Genomic DNA, 24,647 nt, shown 5'->3' with positions numbered 1-24,647 from the left:
AATGTAGGCAGCAGCCTCTCCGAGTTAGTGATTGGTCTCAATGTAGGCAGCAGCCTCTCTGAGTTAGTGATTGCTGTTTAACAGTCTGATGGCCTTGAGATAGAAGCTATTTTTCAGTCTCTCTCTGTCCCAGCTTTGATGCACCTGTAATGACCTCGCCTTCTGGGTGATAGCGGGGTGAACAGGCAGTGGCTCGGGTGGTTGTTGTCCTTGATGATCTTTTTGGCCTTCCTGTGACATCGGGTGGTGTAGGTGTCATGGAGGGCAGGTAGTTTGCCCCAGGTGATGCGTTTTACAGACCACACCACACTCTGGAGAGCCTTACGGTTGACAGCGGTGCAGTTGCCGTACCAAGCGGTGATACAGACTGACAGGATGCTCATGTTTGTGCATCTGTAAAAGTTTGTCATGGTTTTATGTGACAAGCCAAATTTCTTCTGCCTCCTGAGGTTGAAGAGGTGCTGTTGCGCCTTCTTCACCTCACGGTCTGTGTGGGTGGACCATTTCACAGTTTGTCTGTGATGTCTACGCCGAGGAACTTTACACCTTCTCCACTGCTGAAGGGGGTGCACCCTCTGCTGTTTCCTGAAGTCCAAGATTATCTCCTTTGTTTTGTTGACGTTGTGTGAGAGGTTGTTTTCCTGACACCACACTCCGAGTGCCCTCACCTCCTCTTGTATTCACGCCTACAACTGTTGTGTCGTCTGCAAACCTGATGATTGAGTTGGAGGCGTGCGTGGCCACGCAATCGTGGGTGAACAGGGAGTACAGGAGAGGCTGAGTGTTATGCAGGTGAATGAGGACCCAAAAGCGACTTGGCGAAAACAGAGTCTTTAATCCAGTAAAGGAAATATGCAATACTCCTAGACAAATCGGAGCGGTAAATAAAGCATAAAAAACAATTCCACTCGTAATGACGAGAACAGACTGGAGACTCGATCATAAACTGTAGGTTGCCTCGGGAAGGCACTTGACCGTAGCAGACTCAGACACCTGCTCACCACGCAGCATCTGAGGGAAACACGACACGACAGGGCGATACAAAGACACAGCACGGTGAACAATATACAAGGATCCACAGGACAGAAACGGAAAACAAGGGGAGAAATAGGGACTCTAATCAGGGGAAAAGATAGGGAACAGGAGTGGAAAGACTAAATGATTGATTAGGGGAATAGGAACAGCTGGGAGCAGGAACGGAACGATAGAGAGAAGAGAGAGAGGGAGGGAGAGAGAAAAAAGGGAACGAACCTAAAAAGACCAGCAGGGGGAGAACGAACAGAAGGAAAAGCAAAATGACAAGACAATATAAGACAAAACATGACACTGAGCACGTACACTTGTGGGGCTCCAGTGTTGAGAGTCAGCAAAGTGGAGATGTTTCCTACCTTCACCACCTGGGGGACGCCCGTCAGAAAGTTCAGGACCCAATTGCACAGAGCGGGGAGTTGGAGGGTACTATGGTGTTAAATGCTAAGCTGTAGTTCATGAACAGCATTCTTACATGGGTATTCCTTTTGTCCAGATGGGATAGGGCAGTGTGCAGTATGTGCCAGCATCCTGGAGCCTCTTCACTGTTGACGTTGAGACTGTTGTTTTGTGGGTACTGTTTAATGAAGCTGCCAGTTTTGGACTTGTGAGGCATCTGTTTCTCAAACTAGACTCTCTAATGTACTTGTCCTCTTGCTCAGTAGTGCACCGGGGCCTCACACTCCTCTTTCTATTCTGGTTAGAGCCAGTTTGCGCTGTTCTTTCAAGGGAGTAGTACACAGTGTTGTATGAGATCTCCAGTTTCTTGGCAATTTCTCGCATGGAATAGCCTTAATTTCTCAGAACAAGAATAGACTTATGAGTTTCAGAAGAAAACTCTGTTTCTGACCATTTGGAGCCTATAATCAAACCCACAAATGCTAATGCTCCAGATACTCAACTAGTCTAAAAGAAGGTCAGTTGTATTGCTTCTTTAATCAGAACGACGGTTTTCAGCTGTGCTAACATAATTGAAAAATAGTTTTCTAATTAGCATTTTAAAATGATAAACTTGTATTAGCTAACACAATGTGCCATTGGAACACAGGAGTGATGGTTGCTGATAATGGGCTTCTATAAACCTATGTAGATATTCCATAAAAAATCTGCCGTTTCCAGCTACAATAGTCATTTACAACATTAACAATGTCTACACTGTATTTATGATCAATTTGGTGTTGTTTTAATGGACAAACAATGTGCTTTTCTTTTTAAAAAAGGACACTTCTAAGTGACCCCAAGTTTTTCAACGGTACAGTATAAATCATTGACAGATGGACAGATGGACAGATGGATGGACACAATGAAAGGTCTCATCTGTTTGACAGAAGCCATTAGTGCACTGAGAAGACTCATTTAGTGTCAAAAACGGACTAAATCAACCCAGTATCAGCAGTTTGAGAGTTCGGCTATTGCATACTTCTGGCCCATGTGTCACTGAAATATGTTTCTCCACTTGATCACTAGCATTTGAGTCCATGCTGTTGTACAGCCGACTTAAAATCCAGAATTATCATTCAAACCACCTTGCATGAAGATGGAATCCATGTACTGAAAGGATAACAAAGACAGCTCACACGCACAATATTATACTGGGGGCGGCAGGGTAGCCTAGTGGTTAGAGTGTTGGACTAGTAACCGGAAGGTTGTGAGTTCAAACCCCCGAGCTGACAAGGTACGAATCTGTCGTTCTGCCCCTGAACAGGCAGTTAACCCACTGTTCCTAGGCCGTCATTGGAAATAAGAATGTGTTCTTAACTGGCTTACCTGGTTAAATAAAGGCACAATTAAAAATTAAATAAACACAACATGTGACGTTTCATGAGCTGAAATAAAAGATCCCAGAAATGTTCTAGACGCACAAAAAGCTTATTTCTCTCAAATTTTTGTTATTGAGCATTTCTCCTTTGTCAAGATAATACCTGACAGGAGTGTCATGTCAAGAAGCTGATTAAACAGCATGATCCTTACACAGGTGCACCTTGTACTGGTGACAATAAAAGGCCATTCTAAAATGTGCAGTTTTGTCACCAACACAATGTCAAAGATGTCTCAAGTTTTGAGGGAGTGTGACATTGGCATGCTGACTACAGGAATGTCCATCAGAGCTGTTGCCAGAAAATTGAATGTTGATTTCTCTACCATGAGCCACCTCCAACGTTTTAGAGAATTTAGCAGTACGTCAAACTGGCCTCACAACCGCAGACCAAGTGTAACCACGATCATCTGAGACCAGCCACCCGGACAGTTGATGAAACTAAGGAGTATTTCTATCTGTAATAAAGCCCTTTTCTGTGGAAAAACTCACTCTGATTGGCTGGGCCTAGCTCTCCAGTGGGTGGGCCTGGCTCCCAAGTGGGTGGGCCTAGCTCTCCAGTGGGTGGGCCTAGCTCTCCAGTGGGTGGGCCTAGCTCTCCAGTGGGTGGGCCTGGCTCCCAAGTGGGTGGGCGGGTTATGTCCTCCCAAGCCCACCCTTAGCTGCACCAACCCTGCCCATGTGAAATCCATAGATTAGGGCCTAATGTATTTAATTTAATTGACTGATTTCCTTATATGAATTGTAACTCTGTAAAATCATTTAAATGGTTGCATGATGCATTTATATTTTTGTTAATATTAACTAAATGTAGTAGTTCTCAACACAAATGGACGTTATATAACAGACTGATAAAGACTAAAGACAAAACATTCGTCCTTTACATGGACTCTATTATTTTCCTCTTTCCTTGAGAGAGAGAAGAAGATGAAGGAGGGCGAGAGAGAGACAGAGCGAGGGAGAAAGAGAGAGACAGAGAAAGAGAGAGAGAGAGAAAGAGAGAGAGAGAGACGGAGAGAGAGAGAGAGAGAGACGGAGAGAGAGAGAGAGAGAGAGAGACGGAGAGAGAGAGAGAGAGAGAGAGAGAGAGAGAGAGAGAGAGAGAGACTGAGAGAGACAGAGAGAAAGAGAGAGAGAGAGACAGAGAGAGAGAGAGAGAGAGAGAGACAGAGAGAGAGAGAGAGAGAGAGACAGATAGAGAGAGAGAGAGAGAGAGATAGAGAGAGAGAGAGACAGATATATAGATATAGAGAGAGAGAGAGAGAGAGAGAGAGAGAGAGAGAGAGAGAGAGAGAGAGAGACAGAGAGACAGAGAGAGAGAGAGAGAGAGAGACAGATAGAGAGAGAGAGACAGAGAGACAGAGGGAGAGAGAGAGAGAGAGAGAGAGAGGGAGAGAGAGAGAGAGAGAGGGACAGAGAGAGAGAGAGAGAGAAAGAGAGAGAGAGAGAGAGAGACAGAAGGATGAGCATTGTGAAGGTCAGCGTCCAGTTGCTAAGGAGTGTTTTAAATTAAGTCTCAATAGACTTAAAATATGTCCTCCCGTATCATCTCCCGCGCTTCATCAAAACGGACTCAAACTAACAAGTGGTAGCAAATCTCCCTCATTACACTATTTTTAGGAGCAGCAAGAAAATGAACTATGATTTAATTATCGGCCCCTGTAGTTGGGAGATCACTAACTGAAGTCTAACTGCTGAGTGTGGAGCTGTCTACGATATTAGTACACTTGACTCCCCCCCCAATCCCTCCCCACTCCACAATCTTGATTTCTTCAGACCAAAGAATCTGGTTTCTCATGGTCTGAGAATCCTTTAGGTGCCTTTTGGCAAACTCCAAGCGAGCTGTCATGTGCTTTTTTCTGAGGAGTGGCTTCCGTTTGGACACTCTACCATAAAGGCCTAATTGGTGGAGTGCTGAAGAGCTGCTTGTCCTTCTGGAAGGTTATACCATCTCCACAGAGAAAATCTAGAGCTCTGTCAGAGTGACCATAGAGTTCTTGGTCACCTCCCTGACCAAGGCCCTTCTCCCCCGATTGCTCAGTTTGGCCGAGCGGCCAGCTCTAGGAAGAATCTTGGTGGTTCCAAACCTCTTCCATTGATGGAGGCCACTGTGTTCTTAGGGACCTTCAATGCTGCAGAAATGTTTTGGTACCCTTCCCCAGATCTGTGCCTTGACACAGTACTGTCTCAGAGCTCTATGGACAATTCCTTTGACCTCGTGGCTTGGTTTTTGCTCAGACATGCACTGTCAACTGTGGACCTTATATAGACAGGTGTGCTTCTTTCCAAATCATGTCCAATCAATTGAATTTACCACAGGTGTAGAAACATCTCAAGGATGATTAATGGTAACAGGATGCACCTGAGCTCAATTTTTCGAGTCTCATATCAACCGTTCTGAATACTTATGTAAACGAGATATTTCATATTTTGCTTTGTCATCGCGGGGTATTGTGTGTCGATTGATGAGGATGTTTTAAAAAAATTCATTTTCGAATAAGGTTGTAACGTAACAACATGTGGGGCGGCAGCGTAGCCTAGTGGTTAGAGCGTTGGACTAGTAACCAGAAGGTTGCGAGTTCAAAACCCCGAGCTGACAAGGTACAAATCTGTCGATCTGCCCCTGAACAGGCAGTTAACCCACTGTTCCCAGGCCGTCATTGAAAATAAGAATGTGATCTTAACTGACTTGCCTGGTTAAATAAAGGTCAAAAAATAAAAATAAAAGTCAAGGGGTTGGAATACTTTTCCGAATGTACTGTAATTCAATATTTCTCTCTCCTTTTACATCGAAGCTGCGAGAGGGAAGATAAAGGTTAGTACTGTTCATTGAACTAGATGGGCTGTTCAGATTCCTCACATTAAAATACGGATTCGTATAAATAAGTGAGGGCAGAGCACAAAGTTATGATGTTAGTGGAATCAAAATGAAACCTTGGCTTATTTCATTCAGTTACACTCCCTCTAAACCATTCAGTTACACTCCCTCTTTACTGGTCAGTTACACTCCCTCTTTACTGGTCAGTTACACACCCTCTAAACCATTCAGTTACACTCACTCTAAACCATTCAGTTACACTCACTCTAAACCATTCAGTTACACTCCCTCTAAACCATTCAGTTACACTCCCTCTAAACCATTCAGTTACACTCCCTCTTTACTGGTCAGTTACACTCCCTCTAAACTGGTCAGTTACACACCCTCTAAACCGTTCAGTTACACTCACTCTAAACCATTCAGTTACACTCCCTCTAAACCATTCAGTTACACTCCCTCTAAACCATTCAGTTACACTCCCTCTAAACCATTCAGTTACACTCCCTCTTTACTGGTCAGTTACACTCCCTTTTTTTAGTCAGTTACACTCCCTCTAAACCGTTCAGTTACACTCCCTCTAAACCGTTCAGTTACACTCCCTCTAAACCGTTCAGTTACACTCCCTCTAAACCGTTCAGGTACACTCCCTCTAAACCGTTCAGTTACACTCCCTCTAAAACGTTCAGTTACACTCCCTCTAAACCGTTCAGTTACACTCCCACTAAACCGTTCAGTTACACTCCCTCTAAACCGTTCAGTTACACTCCCTCTAAACTGTTCAGTTACACTCCCTCTAAACCGTTCAGTTACACTCCCACTAAACTGTTCAGCTCCACTCCCTCTAAACCGTTCAGTTACACTCCCACTAAACTGTTCAGCTCCACTCCCTCTAAACCGTTCAGTTACACTCCCACTAAACTGTTCAGCTCCACTCCCTCTAAACCGTTCAGTTACACTCCCTCTAAACCATTCAGTTACACTCCCACTAAACTGTTCAGCTCCACTCCCTCTAAACCGTTCAGTTACACTCCCACTAAACTGTTCAGCTCCACTCCCTCTAAACCGTTCAGTTACACTCCCTCTAAACCGTTCAGTTACACTCCCTCTAAACCATTCAGTTACACTCCCTCTAAACCGTTCAGTTACACTCCCACTAAACTGTTCAGCTCCACTCCCTCTAAACCGTTCAGTTACACTCCCACTAAACTGTTCAGCTCCACTCCCTCTAAACCGTTCAGTTACACTCCCTCTTTACTGGTCAGTTACACTCCCTCTAAACCGGTCAGTTACACTCCCTCTAAAACCGTTCATACCCACTAAACTGTCAGTTACACTCCCTCTAAACCGTTCAGTTACACTCCCTCTAAACCGTTCAGTTACACTCCCTCTAAACCGTTCAGTTACACTCCCACTAAACTGTTCAGTTACACTCCCTCTAAACCGTTCAGTTACACTCCCTCTAAACCATTCAGTTACACTCCCTCTAAACCATTCAGTTACACTCCCTCTTTACTGGTCAGTTACACTCCCTCTAAACCATGCAGTTACACTCCCTCTAAACCGTTCAGTTACACTCCCTCTAAACCGTTCAGTTACACTCCCACTAAACTGTTCAGCTCCACTCCCTCTAAACCGTTCAGTTACACTCCCTCTTTACCATTCAGAACAGTTTTTATGATTATTTGATTTCCAAAGTCTACAAATTACACACACACACACACATTGAAATCATTTCCACAGCTAGTCTAACAAAATAACTATATAACAAAACATCTATACCTTCCTCTTCTTTATGTATTTCTCTCTTTTCTCCTTTTCTATTTCCTGGATGTGGGAAATGTGTGGGAAGCACAGTGATTTCACATGGCCTCAGCCACAGCCTCTATAATCTCATCCATCTCTGTGACATGCTTCATTATGAGGAGAGGCAGTGATGCACAACACCTCTCATTAGGCCAGGAAGACACGTGTACACACACACACACACACACACACACACACACACACACACACACACACACACACACACACACACACACACACACACACACACACACACACACACACACACACACACACACACACACACACACACACACACACACACACACACACACACACACACACACACCTCTATTGCACTAACATTTATGGGCCAGTAATGAAATCGCCTACAAGTCCTGTGCTGGGGGGGGGGTTATAGAGATGGACCTGACATGGCTTCTATTGGCTGGGGCTAATAGTGGACTCACCATTCCCTTCTCACGAACCTCTAAGGACTCAGTTGCACTAACACGTCAAGGCCAGTAGTAAACTGCTAACCAGTTCGGGGAAGGGTTGACATTAGACTCACCGTTCTGCTCCCGCTGCACCCCCGTTGCTAACAGGTCTGGTTCTCCCAGGCTGATGTCGTTCAGACAGCTTCCTAGACACTCCACACACAGTAGCTTCCACCACTCCTCTGCATCCAGCTCTACAAAGAGTTAAAACAAGAGTTAAACACACACACACACAGTAGCTTCCACAACTCCTCTGCATCTAGATCACACAAAGTTAGAAAAGTCCACACACACACACACTCCACACACAGCAGCATCCACCACTCTTCTGCACCTAGATCACACAAATTTAGAAAAGTCCACACACACACACTCCACACACAGCAGCATCCACCATTACCTCTGCACCTAGATCACACAAAGTTAGAAAAGTCCACACACACACACTCCACACACAGCAGCATCCACCATTACCTCCTCTGCACCTAGATCACACAAAGTTAGAAAAGTCCACACACACACACACACAGATGAATCATACAGTACTTTGGATAAAAAAATCCCTCGGACGTGACTATCGGTAACGGTAACCGGGGGAAAATGTATCTGATTGATTCCCTGCTGATGAAAAGAGGCAAGCAGTTCATGAACACAAAACACCAGATGAATGCTGAATATCCTCTCTCCTCTCCCATCCCTCTCTCTCCTCTGACCACCCGCAACTCTTCCCTCCATCCCCCTAACCCTCACTTTCTTTCCTCTCTTCCACTAACCCTCTCTTTCTTCCCTCTTCCCTCCCTCCCCTAACCCTCTCTTTCTTCCCTGTCTTCCCTCCCTCCCCTAACCCTCTCTTTCTTCCCTGTCTCCCCCTAACCCTCTCTTTCTTCCCTCTCTTCCCCTAACCCTCTCTCTTCCATCTCTTCCCTCTCTTCCCCTATCCCTCTCTTTCTTCCCTCTCTTCCCTCCCTCCCCCTAACCCTCGCTTTCTTCCCTCTCTTCCCCTAACCCTCTCTTTCTTCCCTCTCTTCCCCTAACCCTCTCTCTTCCATCTCTTCCCTCTCTTCCCCTATCCCTCTCTTTCTTCCCTCTCTTCCCTCCCTCCCCCTAAACCTCTCTTTCTTCCATCTCTTCCCTCCCTCCCCCAACCCTCTCTCTCTCCCCACTCTCCCCACTCCCTCCCTCCCCCAACCCTCTCTCTCTCTTCCCTCTCTCCCCTGCCTCCCCCTAACCCTCTCTCTCTTCCCTTTCTTCCCTCCCTCCCCTGCCTCCCCCTAACCCTCTCTCTCTTCCCTCTCTTCCTTCCCTCCCTCCCCTAAACCCTCTCTCTCTAACCCTCCTCCCTTCCCTCCCCTAAACCTCTCTCTCTTCCCTCTCTCCCCTCCCTCCCCCTAACCCTCTATCTCTCTCTCTTCCCTCCCTCCCCTAACCCCTCTCTCTTCCATCTCTTCCTTCCTTCCCTCCCTCCCCTAAACCCTCTCTCTAACCCTCCTCCATTCCCTCCCCCTAAACCTCTCCCTCTTCCCTCTCTCCCCTCCCTCCCCTAACCCTCTCTCTCTCTCTTCCCTCTCTTCCCTCCCTCCCACTAACCCCCTCTCTCTCTCTTCCCTCACTCCCCTAAACCCTCTCTCTAACCCTCCTCCATTCCCTCCCCCTAAACCTCTCGCTCTTCCCTCTCTCCCCTCCCTCCCCCTAACCCTCTCTCTCTCTCTCTTCCCTCTCTTCCCTCCCTCCCACTAACCCTCTCTCTCTCTCTTCCCTCCCTCCCCTAAACCCTCTCTCTCTAACCCTCCTCCATTCCCTCCCCCTAAACCTCTCTCTCTTCCTTCTCTTCCCTCCCTCCCACTAACCCTCTCTCTCTCTCTCTTCTCCCTCCCTCCCCCAACCCTCTCTCTCTCTCTCTCTTCCCTCTCTTCCCTCCCTCCCCTAACCCTCTCTCTCTCTTCCCTTTCTTCCCTCCCTCCCCTGCCTCCCCCTAACCCTCTCTCTCTTCCCTCTCTTCCTTCCCTCCCTCCCCTAAACCCTCTCTCTCTAACCCTCCTCCCTTCCCTCCCCCTAAACCTCTCTCTCTTCCCTCTCTTCCCTCCCTCCCACTAACCCTCTCTCTCTCTCTTCCCTCCCTCCCCCTAACTCTCTCTCTCTCTCTCTTCCCTCTCTTCCCTCCCTCCCCTAACCCTCTCTCTCTCTTCCCTCCCTCCCCTAACCCCTCTCTTCCATCTCTTCCTTCCTTCCCTCCCTCCCCTAAACCCTCTCTCTCTAACCCTCCTCCATTCCCTCCCCCTAAACCTCTCTCTCTTCCCTCTCTCCCCCTCCCTCCCCCTAACCCTCTCTCTCATCTCTTCCCCTTCTTCCCTCCCTCCCACTAACCCTCTCTCTCTCTCCTCCCTCCCCTAAACCCTCTCTAACCCTCCATTCCCTCCCACTAAACCTCTCTCTCTTCCCTCTCTTCCCTCCCTCCCACTAACCCTCTCTCTCTCTCCCTCCCTCCCCTAACCCTCTCTCTCTCTCTCTTCCCTTCTTCCCTCCCTCCCACTAACCCTCTCTCTCTCTTCCCTCCCTCCCCTAAACCCTCTCTCTCTAACCCTCCTCCATTCCCTCCCACTAAACCTCTCTCTCTTCCCTCTCTTCCCTCCCTCCCACTAACCCTCTCTCTCTCTTCCCTCCCTCCCACTAACCCTCTCTCTCTCTCTCTTCCCTCTCTTCCCTCCCTCCCCTAACCCTCTCCCTCTCTTCCCTCCCTCCCCCTAACCCTCTCTCTCTCTTCCCTCCCTCCCCTAACCCTCTCTCTCTAACCCTCCTCCCTTCCTCCCATATACAGGACAATAAATCTGAACTTGACCACGAGATCCCAGATATAACTAGCCATCACGTTTTACTTTGTATCACACAATATTTTATATACAGCAGGTTTTTAAAGAGCCATAGAGTTCTGTCTGCTTTGTGTTTTCTATTTGGCTATGAAACATGGAGTACCATGGTATCGTGACAACCCTAATCTGTACTGTCCTTCTAAAGTACATCCATGACAGATCTGGGATCAGGCCATAAAAAAAATTAAAAAATCATGGAAAGATTAGGTCCACAAGTGGAGCACAAGGGGATCAACTGATGTTATCCCCAGAAATACCAGAAAATCAATAGCCTATTATCAAAATAGGGTGATATAATTAATTGGTGAAAAGCGTGAGTGAGGAAATTGTGAGATGCATCCTCGATGAATTATCTCAACGTTTCTCTCTCTCACTGACATAGACACTCACACTCAAACACACAAACACATACAGTGACTTCGGAAAGAACTCAGACCCTCTGACTTTTTCCACATTTTGTTTCATTACAGCCTCATTCTAAAATAGATTTTTTTTAAAAGGTGACCAAGAACGTGATGGTCACTCTGACAGAGCTCCCATCTCCTCTGTGGAGATGGGAAAACCTTCCAGAAGGACAACCATCTCTGAGGCACTCCACCAATCAGGTTTTTATGGTAGAGTGGCCAGACAGAAGGCACACCTCAGTAAAAGGCACATGGCAGCCTGCTTGGGAGGTTGCCAAAAGGCACTTAAAGACTCTTAGACCATGAGAAACAAGATTCTCTGGTCTGATGAAACCAAGATTGAACTCTTTCGCCTGAATGCCAAGCGTCACGTCTAATCCATTTTAGAATCAGACTGTAACGTAACAAAATGTGGAAAAAGTGAAAGGGTCTGAATACTTTCTGAAGGTACCGTATATCCTGTGCCGCCTCACCTTACCCCGATACAGACAGCATCGACCTCCATCACTCCAGTATCCCTGTCACCTTACCCCGATACAGACAGCATCGACCTCCATCACTCCAGTATCCCTGTCACCTTACCCCGATACAGACAGCATCGACCTCCATCACTCCAGTATCCCTGTCACCTTACCCCGATACAGACAGCATCGACCTCCATCACTCCAGTATCCCTGTCACCTTACCCCGATACAGACAGCATCGACCTCCATCACTCCAGTATCCCTGTCACCTTACCCCGATACAGACAGCATCGACCTCCATCACTCCAGTATCCCTGTCACCTTACCCCGATACAGACAGCATCGACCTCCATCACTCCAGTATCCCTGTCACCTTACCCCGATACAGACAGCATCGACCTCCATCACTCCAGTATCCCTGTCACCTTACCCCGATACAGACAGCATCGACCTCCATCACTCCAGTATCCCTGTCACCTTACCCCGATACAGACAGTATCGACCTCCATCACTCCAGTATCCCTGTCACCTTACCCCGATACAGACAGCATCGACCTCCATCACTCCAGTATCCCTGTCACCTTACCCCGATACAGACAGTATCGACCTCCATCACTCCAGTATCCCTGTCACCTTACCCCGATACAGACAGCATCGACCTCCATCACTCCAGTATCCCTGTCACCTTACCCCGATACAGACAGTATCGACCTCCATCACTCCAGTATCCCTGTCACCTTACTTTGATACAGACAGTATCGACCTCCATCACTCCAGTATCCCTGTCACCTTACCCCGATACAGACAGCAGTATCCCTGTCACCTTACTTTGATACAGACAGCATCGACCTCCATCACTCCAGTATCCCTGTCACCAGCATTCCACACTCCCGATACAGACAGTATCGACCTCCATCACTCCAGTATCCCTGTCACCTTACCCCGATACAGACAGCATCGACCTCCATCACTCCAGTATCCCTGTCACCTTATCCCGATACAGACAGCATCGACCTCCATCACTCCAGTATCCCTGTCACCTTACCCCGATACAGACAGCATCGACCTCCATCACTCCAGTATCCCTGTCACCTTTGACCCCATCACTCCATACAGACAGTATCGACCTCCATCACTCCAGTATCCCTGTCACCTTACCTGATACAGATCTACCTCCATCACTCCAGTATCCCTGTCACCTTACCCCGATACAGACAGCATCGACCTCCATCACTCCAGTATCCCTGTCACCTTACCCCGATACAGACAGCATCGACCTCCATCACTCCAGTATCCCTGTCACCTTACCCCGATACAGACAGCATCGACCTCCATCACTCCAGTATCCCTGTCACCTTACCCCGATACAGACAGCATCGACCTCCATCACTCCAGTATCCCTGTCACCTTACCCCGATACAGACAGTATCGACCTCCATCACTCCAGTATCCCTGTCACCTTACCCCGATACATATCTACCTCCATCACTCCAGTATCCCTGTCACCTTATCCCGATACAGACAGCATCGACCTCCATCACTCCAGTATCCCTGTCACCTTACCCCGATACAGACAGCATCGACCTCCATCACTCCAGTATCCCTGTCACCTTACCCCGATACAGACAGTATCGACCTCCATCACTCCAGTATCCCTGTCACCTTACCCCGATACATATCTACCTCCATCACTCCAGTATCCCTGTTACCTTACCCTGATACAGACAGTATCGACCTCCATCACTCCAGTATCCCTGTCACCTTACCCCGATACATATCTACCTCCATCACTCCAGTATCCCTGTCACCTTACCCCGATACAGACAGTATCGACCTCCATCACTCCAGTATCCCTGTCACCTTATCCCTCCATCCTCCAGTATCCCTGATACAGACAGTATCGACCTCCATCACTCCAGTATCCCTGTCACCTTACTTTGATACAGACAGCATCGACCTCCATCACTCCAGTATCCCTGTCACCTTACTTTGATACAGACAGCATCGACCTCCATCACTCCAGTATCCCTGTCACCTTACCCCGATACAGACAGTATCGACCTCCATCACTCCAGTATCCCTGCACAATGTTAATATGGTATTGGAACTGACCATGTATATAACTACTGACCCTGTATACAGCTACTGACCCTGGAACTGACCCTGTATATAGCTACTGACCCTGGCACTGACCCTCCATATAGCTACCCTGACCCTGGAACTGACCCTGTATATAGCTAATGACCCTGTCACCTTATAGCTACTGACCCTGGAACTGACCCTTTATATAGACAGCATGACCCTCCATATCCAGCTACTGACCCTGTATAGACAGTAGCTACTGATCCCTGTCACCTTATAGACTACTGAACCTGTATCCCTGTCACCTTACCCTGAACTGACCCTCCATATAGCTACTGACCCTGGAACTGACCCTGTCATATAGCTACTGACCCTGGAACTGACCCTGTATATAGCTTACTGAACCAGGAACTGACCCTGTATATAGCTACTGACCCTGGAACAGACCCTGTATATAGCTACTGACCCTGTATATAGCTACTGACCCTGTATATAGCTACAGACCCTGGAACTGACCCTGTATATAGCTACTGACCCTGTATATAGCTACTGACCCTGTATATAGCTACTGACCCTGGAACATACCCTGTATATAGCTACTGACCCTGTATATAGCTACTGACCCTGGAACAAACCCTGAATATAACTACTGACCCAGGAACAGACCCGGTATATAGCTACTGAACCTGGAACAGACCCTGAATATAACTACTGACCCAGGAACAGACCCTGTATATAGCTAATGACCCTGGAACAAAAAAACATTTCCACTGCATTTCAGCCCTGCCACATAAGGACGAGCAGACATCATGTCAGTGATTTTCTAGTTAACACAGGTGTGAGTGTTGACAAGGACAAGGCTGGAGATCACTCTGTCATGCTGATTGAGTTTGAATAACAGACTGGAAGCTCCAAAAGGAGGATGGTGCTTGGAATCATTGTTCTTCCTCTGTCAACCATGGTTACCTGCAAGGAAACACATGCCGTCATCATTGCTTTGCACAAAAAAAAGGCTTCACAGGCAAGGATATCGATGCCAGTTAGATTGCACCTAAATCAACCATTTATCGGATCATCAAGAACTTCAAGGAGAGCGGTTCAATTGTTGTGAAGAAGATATTTACAGAAATCCATGCAGGTGTTTTGAGGGGCTTCTAGTGAATGTGTTCTAATGATCTAAAGTCACGCTGTTGTAACTGTCTGTAAACACACAGTCCAGTTCAAAGTGAATAATGACAGTCCCTACTGTCTGTAAACACACAGTCCAGTTCAAAGTGAATGATGACAGTCCCTACTGCCTGTAAACACACAGTCCAGTTCATAGTGAATGATGACAGTCCCTACTGCCTGTAAACACACAGTCCAGTTCATAGTGAATGATGACAGTCCCTACTGCCTGTAAACACACAGTCCAGTTCAAAGTGAATGATGACAGTCCCTACTGTCTGTAAACACACAGTCCAGTTCAAAGTGAATGATGACAGTCCCTACTGCCTGTAAACACACAGTCCAGTTCATAGTGAATGATGACAAATCCCTTTACTCATCAAGAACCTGTAAACACATTTACAGTCCAGTTTTTGAAGTGAATGATGACAGGCCCTACTGTCTGTAAACACACAGTCCAGTTCAAAGTGAATGATGACAGTCCCTACTGCCTGTAAACACACAGTCCAGTTCATAGTGAATAATGACAGTCCCTACTGCCTGTAAACACAGTCCAGTTCAAAGTGAATGATGACAGGCCCTACTGTCTGTAAACACACAGTCCAGTTCAAAGTGAATGATGACAGTCCCTACTGCCTGTAAACACAGTCCAGTTCAAAGTGAATGATGACAGTCCCTACTGCCTGTAAACACAGTCCAGTTCAAAGTGAATGATGACAGGCCCTACTGTCTGTAAACACACAGTTCAGTTCAAAGTGAATGATGACAGTCCCTACTGCCTGTAAACACAGTCCAGTTCAAAGTGAATGATGACAGGCCCTACTGTCTGTAAACACACAGTTCAGTTCAAAGTGAATGATGACAGGCCCTACTGCCTGTAAACACAGTCCAGTTCAAAGTGAATGATGACAGTCCCTACTGCCTGTAAACACAGTCCAGTTCAAAGTGAATGATGACAGGCCCTACTGCCTGTAAACACACAGTCCAGTTCATAGTGAATAATGACAGTCCCTACTGCCTGTAAACACAGTCCAGTTCAAAGTGAATGATGACAGGCCCTACTGTCTGTAAACACACAGTCCAGTTCAAAGTGAATGATGACAGTCCCTACTGCCTGTAAACACAGTCCAGTTCAAAGTGAATGATGACAGGCCCTACTGTCTGTAAACACACAGTTCAGTTCAAAGTGAATGATGACAGTCCCTACTGCCTGTAAACACAGTCCAGTTCAAAGTGAATGATGACAGGCCCTACTGTCTGTAAACACACAGTTCAGTTCAAAGTGAATGATGACAGGCCCTACTGCCTGTAAACACAGTCCAGTTCAAAGTGAATGATGACAGTCCCTACTGCCTGTAAACACAGTCCAGTTCAAAGTGAATGATGACAGGCCCTACTGCCTGTAAACACAGTCCAGTTCAAAGTGAATGATGACAGGCCCTACTGTCTGTAAACACACAGTTCAGTTCAAAGTGAATGATGACAGGCCCTACTGCCTGTAAACACAGTCCAGTTCAAAGTGAATGATGACAGTCCCTACTGCCTGTAAACACAGTCCAGTTCAAAGTGAATGATGACAGGCCCTACTGTCTGTAAACACACAGTTCAGTTCAAAGTGAATGATGACAGGCCCTACTGTCTGTAAACACACAGTCCAGTTCAAAGTGAATGATGACAATCCCTACTGCCTGTAAACACAGTCCAGTTCAAAGTGAATGATGACAGTCCCTACTGCCTGTAAACACAGTCCAGTTCAAAGTGAATGATGACAGGCCCTACTGTCTGTAAACACACAGTTCAGTTCAAAGTGAATGATGACAGGCCCTACTGTCTGTAAACACACAGTCCAGTTCAAAGTGAATGATGACAGTCCCTACTGCCTGTAAACACACAGTCCAGTTCATAGTGAATGATGACAGGCCCTACTGCCTGTAAACACACAGTCCAGTTCAAAGTGAATGATGACAGTCCCTACTGCCTGTAAACACACAGTCCAGTTCAAAGTGAATGATGACAGGCCCTACTGTCTGTAAACACACAGTCCAGTTCAAAGTGAATGATGACAGGCCCTACTGTCTGTAAACACACAGTCCAGTTCATAGTGAATAATGACAGTCCCTACTGTCTGTAAACACACAGTCCAGTTCAAAGTGAATGATGACAGGCCCTACTGCCTGTAAAAACACAGTCCAGTTCAAAGTGAATGATGTCAGGCCTGTGTGGCAAAACGCTTGTCTGCCTATTGTAGCTCTGATTGGCTGTGGCGCACCGGTCTGTGTAGAATCCAGTATTGGACGAGACAGATGTTTTTATGAGGTTTTATTTACTGCCGTGTCTATTCATTGTCCAAAAGCAAGGGTGTTTCTCACTAAATATTGCTATAGAATTTTCACAAATGCCTTAATACACTGTACGACAAGAATTTATGAAAACGTGATAATGACCATATCTACTGTAAGTGCATCTTTTGTCAGATTATTTGTATTTTTGAGTGTAATATTCTTCCCGGGGGTGTATATGAACAGATTTAAATAAGGTTGCAGTCTGCTTGCTGTTTCCAAAACCTATTGAAAGGATAGAAAATGTTGTTTCTGAAGGGTAAAACATTACCAGACAGACAGACAGACAGACAGACAGACAGACAGACAGACAGACAGACAGACAGACAGACAGACAGACAGACAGACAGACAGACAGACAGACAGACAGACAGACAGACAGACAGACAGACAGACAGACAGACAGACAGACAGACAGACAGACAGACAGACAGACAGACAGACAGACAGACAGATTACTCAGTACTAAAGAGCCTCTGTTTGTCCATTTCCTCCCTCGCTGAGCCTGTGTCCTCTGAGTGTATCTGAAGTCTAAACTCACAGAGACTGTTAGAGCTGCTGAGTGGAAAATCACAAACACAAACACTTCATCAGTGTGCCACCCTGCATTCCACTGCTGGCTTGCCTCTGAAGCTAAACAGGGTTGGTCCTGGTCAGACCCTGGATAAGAGAACAGATGCTGCATAGAGAGGACAGAGGGGAGTAGCTGATACTGGAACAGTACCACAGAGAGGAGTAGCTGATACTGGAACAGTACCACAGAGAGGAGTAGCTGATACTGGAACAGTACCACAGAGAGGAGTAGCTGATACTGGAACAGTACCACAGAGAGGAGTAGCTGATACTGGAACAGTACCACAGAGAGGAGTAGCTGATACTGGAACAGTACCACAGAGAGGAGTAGCTGATACTGGAACAGTACCACAGAGAGGACAGAGAGGAGTAGCTGATACTGGAACAGTACCAGAGAGGAGTAGCTGATACTGGAACAGTAGGAGTAGCTGATACTGGAACAGTACCACAGAGAGGAGTAGATGATACTGGAACAGTACCACAGAGAGGAACAGATGATACTGGAACAGTACCACAGAGAGGACAGAGAGGAGTAGCTGATACTGGAACAGTACCACAGAGAGGAGTAGATGATACTGGAACAGTACCACAGAGAGGACAGAGAGGAGTAGCTGATACTGGAACAGTACCACAGAGAGGAGTAGCTGATACTGGAACAGTACCACAGAGAGGACAGAGAGGAGTAGCTGATACTGGAACAGTACCACAGAGAGGAGTAGATGATACTGGAACAGTACCACAGAGAGGAGTAGATGATACTGGAACAGTACCACAGAGAGGAGTAGGAAGTGAAGGGCAGGCAGGTTAGCCTCCTGCGTAGGGTGGACATGCATGTGTGTGTGTGTGTGTGTGTGTGTGTGTGTGTGTGTGTGTGTGTGTGTGTGTGTGTGTGTGTGTGTGTGTGTGTGTGTGTGTGTGTGTGTGTGTGTGTGTGTGTGTGTGTGTGTGTGTGTGTGTGTGTGTGTGTGTGTGTGTGTGTGTGTAGGAAGTGAATGACCCTGTGGTGGACACGGAGGACACAACCCTCCATATGGCAAGGGACTCAGCCGTGGGCGTGTAACTGCTGAGCCGTGTGTCTGAGAGAGAGAGAGAGAGAGAGAGAGAGAGAGAGAGAGAGAGAGAGAGAGAGAGAGAGAGAGAGAGAGAGAGAGAGAGAGAGAGAGAGAGAGAGAGAGAGAGAGAGAGAGAGAAGAGAGAAAGAGAAAGAGAGAGAGAGAGAGAGAGAGAGAGAGAGAGAGAGAGAGAGAGAGAGAGAGAGAAAGAGAGGACGACGGAGATAGAATTCACTGCACCCCATAAGGCACATAATCTCTCCTCTGAGATCCACTGCTACAGCTCACATCAGCACATCTCATACAGACACAATCACACAGAAACACACACAATCACACACACACAATCACACACACAACACACAACACAATCACACAACACAATCACACAACACACAACACAATCACACAACACACACACACAGAAATCACCTACAACCTGTAACTAGAGGAGAGGAGGAGATTAGATGAGACTAGAAGAGAGGAGGAGAGAGGAGAGGAGAGAAGAGAGGAGGAGAGGAGAAGAGAGGACAAGACAGGAGGAGAGGAGAAGAGAGGAAAAGAGAGGGGGAGAGGAGGAGAGAGGAAAAGAGAGGGGGAGAGGAGGAGAGGAGAGGAGAAGAGAGGAGAGGAGAGGAGAAGAGAGGAGGAGAGAGGAGATTGCTCTCTTTCTATCACTCTCTTTCAATCTCCCAACCTTTCTCTCTTTTTCCCTACCCATCCCTATGAATCCAATATCCATCCTTCTCTGTTTCTCCTGAGTTCTCTATAAAGACTCTAACACTATTAACTAAGCCAATCCCTGCAGCAGAATTCATTACAACCTATCAGATCACAGCATTACTTCTGCTCTACCAGAGGGTTTGCAACAATATATTGTTACAATGTACAATTGGTCTGAATCACAAACAAAGTAATGACTAAGTCTCTTCAATATTCAGAACCCCACTCCCCACCCCCTGCCACAATAACACACCCCCTTCTAGCTAATACGGTACAGATTCAAATGACTGGTGCTTGGGACATCTTCAGTGCTCATCTTTCTCCCTCAAACTCTGGAACATTCTCTCTTTCCTTCTCTCCTGTTTTCTCCATGTCCTGTGTACTCTTCATCCCACTCTCCCTCCCTCGCTGCCTCCCTCCTTCCATTCCCCGGGGTTGCATTGCTTACCTGACTCACAGGCAAACGTCTTGGACGTCTCGTCGTAAAACACGATTGCCACGGCGTGTTTCTTGGTCTCCCTCGGCATCCGTGTAATGTTCTTGATGCTGCGGAGCTCTGTGATCTGAGGCAGACAGGACAACAAAACGAAACAGCCCAAAATCAACGGCTGAGGGGGAAAACAGTGGGAACACATCGTCTAGTTAACTTTAGGTTTGGAGATGGAAATCCACTTTGTAGATCGGTTGTTCGGCTGGTTCCTGTAACTGTTAAATCATCATCTGTTGGTGATGCTCAGGTACATCCAGAAGTACAGAACAAAAACACATTTAATCATATATCAAATACATATCAGATTTATTTGAACAATATTCAAAGCTCTGTGAGACCTGTTGAAATTAGCTATATGAATGAAATTCATTACCACATTTTTATCAGGGAAATCAATGGAAATTGTGTGAAGTAGGCCATATAAATTGTGTAATGGTTCATAACAAGCCTGTCGAGCTTGAATCAACTCAGTCTCCTAAATGAGAGTATGGATTTTCCGTAGCTCTGGCCCGATCTAAAAACACAACGGGAGCCATGGTCAACCTGCTTCACTTTGCAAATGAATCACTAAAGATCCAGTCGATACTCAGGACCAGAATCCAAAAAGCTACGACATCACGTTAACTCTGAGAGTGACGGAATACAACAAAGAAACAAGGTCGTGTTTGATTGAATATCTTTTTCATTTACTGCTTTATTCAACGGTCTCCGTTCGCTGCTGGACAGATGAGAGCCAGTGCATTATTGTAAAGCGCTCGCTCAGAGCAAACTGTGGACACAATGCCAGCCTTTTGGGAATTTATGAGGTAGGCTCACTGCCCATATACTGTAGAATAATGTGTGTGTGTGTGTGTTTGTGTGCGTGCACGTGTGTGTGTGTGTTTGTGTGCGTGCGTGCGTGCGTGTGTGCGTTTGTGTGTGTGCATGTGCGTGCATGTGTGTATGTGTGTGTGTTGCCCATATACTGTAGAATAATGTGCGTGTGTGTGTTTGTGTGCGTGCATGTGTATGTGTGTGCGTTTGTGTGTGTGCATGTGTGTGCATGTGCGTGCGTGTGTGTGTGTGTGTGTGTGTGTGTGTTTTTGTGTGTGTGTGCATGTGTGTGCATGTGTGTGCGTGTATGTGCGTGCGTATGTGTATGTGTGTGTGCGTGTGTGCGTGTGTGTGCATGTGTGTGCATGTGTGTGTGTGCGTTTGTGTGTGTGCTTGTGTGTGCATGTGCATGCGTGTGTGTATGTGTGTGCGTTTGTGTGTGTGCATGTGTGTGCATGTGTGTGCATGTGTGTGCGTGTGTGTGTGTGTATGTGCGTGCGCATGTATGTGTGTGTGTTGCCCATGTAGTAACAACCTGCCTGGTAAAGCTCAGACCTGACAGTACTTACATGTCACATGCGGAATAAATAATAATATTTCTTAAGATGTTTCAGGAACAGCAGTTTACATGGTCAACACCGTGAAACTGGGTAACAAGGCATTGTGACGGTGAGGTTGTTCAAATCTGGGATTCGATTCCATTTTTCAGTTAGTATTCATTATCCAGAAAATAGCACTGATTCCATCTGTCTGCCTTTCAGGAAGTGAATATGAAGAGAAAATGGTTCCTATCTTCCTCCAGAAAGATGATTATAACACAGAACTGCCAACCGAGACCACATCAGCATTGTAGCTTTCTGGACATGTGTGGTCTCTCCTCTCCTCTCCTCTCCTCTCCTCTCCTCTCCTCTCCTCTCCTCTCCTCTCCTCTCCTCTCCTCTCCTCTCCTCTCCTCTCCTCTCCTCTCCTCTCCTCTCCTCTCCCCTCCTCTCCTCTCCCCATCCCTCTCCCCATCCCTCCCCCCTCTCCCCATCCCTCTCTCCTCTCCTCTCCTCTCCTCTCCTCTCCTCTCCTCTCCTCTCCTCTCCTCTCCTCATCCTTCTGCCTCTCCTCTCAGAACAGAGCTGTTGTCAAAGAACATTTACAGTTGAAGTTGGAAGATTACATACACCTTAGCCAAACACATTTAAACTCAGTGTTTCACAAATCCTGACATTTAATCCTAGTAAGAATTACCTGTTTTAGGTCAGTTAGGATCACCATTTTAATTTAAGAATATGAAATGTCCTTATAATATCAGAGAGAATGATTTATTTTAGGTTTTATTTCTTTCATCATATTCCCAGTTTATTTTATATTTATTTCACCTTTATTTCACCAGATAGGCCAGTTGAGAACACGTTCTCATTTACAACTGCGACCTGACCACAGGGTAGCCTAGTGGTTAGAGCATTGGACTAGTAACCCCCGAGCTGACAAGGTACAAAATCTGTCGTTCTGCCCCTGAACAGGCAGTTAACCCACTGTTCCTAGGCCGTCTTTGAAAATAAGAATTTGTTCTTAACTGACTTGCCTAGTAAAATAAAGGTAAAATAAAATAAAAACATAAAACAAAGCACTTCGACACATACAACAACACAGAGTTACACATGGAATAAACAAAACATACGGTCAATAATACAGTAGAAAAAGTATATATACAGTGTGTGCAAATGAGGTAGGATAAGGGAGGTAAGGCAATAAATAGGCCATGGTGGCGAAGTAATTACAATATAGCAATTAAACACTGGAATGGTAGATGTGTCGAAGATGAATGTGCAAGTAGAGATACTGGGGTGCAAAGAAGCAAAATAAATATAAATAACAACATGGGGATGAGGTAGTTGGACGGGCTATTTACAGATGGGCTATGTACAGGTGCAGTGATCTGTGCTCTGACAGCTGGTGCTTAAAGCTAGCGAGGGAGATATGAGTCTCTAGCTTCTGTAATTTTTGTAGTTTGTTCCAGGTATTGGCAGCAGAGAACTGGAAGGAAAGTGAGATATAGTGAGATATACCTGCTGGAGAGCGTGCTACAGGTGGGTGCTGCTATGGTGACCAGTGAGCTGAGATAAGGTGAGGCTTTACCTAGCAGAGACTTGTAGATGACTTGAGGCCAGTGGGTTTGGTCATGAGTTTGAAGCGAGGGCCAGCCAATGAGAGCATACAGATCACAGTGGTGAGTAGTATATAGGGCTTTGGTGACAAAACATATGACACTGTGATAGACTACATCCAGTTTGTTGAGTAGTGTGTTGGAGGCTATTTTGAAATGACATCGCCGAAGTCGAGGATCGGTAGAATGATCAGTTTTACGAGGGTATGTTTGGCAGCATGAGTGAAGGATGTTTTTTTGCCAAATAGGAAGCCGATTTTAGATTTAATTTTGGATTGGAGATGTTTAATGTGAGTCTGGAAGGAGAGTTTACAGTCTAACCAGAGACCTAGGTATTTGTAGTTGTCCACGTACTCTAAGTCAGAGTCGTCCAGAGTAGTGATGTTGCACTGGCGGGCAGGTGCTGGCAGCGATCGGTTGAAGAGAATGCATTAGTTTAACTTGCATTTAAGAGCAGTTGGAGGCCACGGAAGGAGGAGGTTAGTTAACACAGTGTCCAAAGAAGGGCTAGACATATACAGAATGGTGTTGTCTGCATTGAAGTGGATCAGAGAATCACCAGCAGCAAGAGCGACATCATTGATGTATACAGAGAAGAGAGTCGGCCCAAGTATTGAACCCTGTGGCACCCCCATAGAGACTGCCAGAGGTCCGGACAACAGGCCCTCCGATTTGACACACCGAACTCTATCAGAGAAGTAGTTGGTAAACCAGGCGAGGAAATCATTTCAGAAACCAAGGCTGTTGAGTCTGCCGATAAGAATGTGGTGATTGATAGAGTCGATAGCCTTGGCCAGGTCGATGAATACGGCTGCACAGTAATGAAGGAGAAATGGGGGAGGCTTGGGCGTGTTGCTGTGGTGGGTGCAGGGCTGTTGATCGGGGTAGGGGTAGCCAGATGGAAAGCATGGCAAGCTGTAGAAAAATGGATTTATGTTTCCTATCCTCAGTGCAGTGGGCAGCTGGGAGAAGGTGCTCTTACTCTCAATGTACTTTACAGTGTCCCAGAACTTTTTTGAGATTGTGCTACAGGATGCAAATTTCTGTTTGAAAAAGCTAGCCTTAGCTTTCCTAACTGCCTGTGTATATTGGTTCCTAACTTCCCTCAAACGTTGCATATCACTGGGACTATTCGGTGCTAATGCAGAATGCCACAGGATGTTTTTGTGCTGGTCAAGGGCAGTCGGGTCTGGAGTGAACCAACATGCATGAAACCAAGGCTTTTATGGTTACAGAAGTCAACAGAAGTCAAAAAATGAGAGTACCTGGGGAGGGGGAGTGGAGCTAGGCACAGCAGGGCTTGGATTAACCTCTACATCACCAGAGGAACAGGGGAGGAGTAGGATAAGGGTATGGCGAAAGGCTATCAGAACTGGTCATCTAGTACGTTCGGAACAGAGAGTAAAAGGGGCAGGTTTCTGGCCATGATAGAATAGATTCAAGGCATAATGTGCAGACAAAGGTATGGTAGGATGTGGATACAGTGGAGGTTAACCTAGGCATTGAGTAATGATGAGAGAGATATTGTCTCTAGAGATGTTTAAACCAGGTGATGTCACCGCATATGTGGGTGGTG

The 24,647-nt window shown here is 46.5% G+C and overlaps 1 protein-coding gene across 2 annotated transcripts in view; it reads right to left on the bottom strand.

Annotated features, from left to right (window-relative positions):
- Nucleotides 1-24,647, bottom strand: part of LOC124039097 (docking protein 6-like) — a 116,500-nt gene that overhangs the window by 39,004 nt on the left and 52,849 nt on the right. For both annotated transcript variants that reach the window (XM_046354978.1, XM_046354979.1), the window contains exons 3-4: nt 20,062-20,176; nt 8,017-8,136 (exon numbers count right to left, since the gene is read on the bottom strand). In XM_046354978.1, coding sequence (XP_046210934.1) covers nt 8,017-8,136; nt 20,062-20,176 — 235 coding nt within the window. The remainder of the gene's footprint in view (nt 1-8,016; nt 8,137-20,061; nt 20,177-24,647) is intronic.

Source organism: Oncorhynchus gorbuscha, linkage group LG07 (genome assembly GCF_021184085.1).
Source record: "Oncorhynchus gorbuscha isolate QuinsamMale2020 ecotype Even-year linkage group LG07, OgorEven_v1.0, whole genome shotgun sequence".
In the NCBI taxonomy this organism is placed as follows: domain Eukaryota; kingdom Metazoa; phylum Chordata; class Actinopteri; order Salmoniformes; family Salmonidae; genus Oncorhynchus; species Oncorhynchus gorbuscha.
The sequence above is the reverse complement of the archived record's forward strand: the minus strand, read 5'-3'. Positions and strand labels throughout refer to the sequence as shown.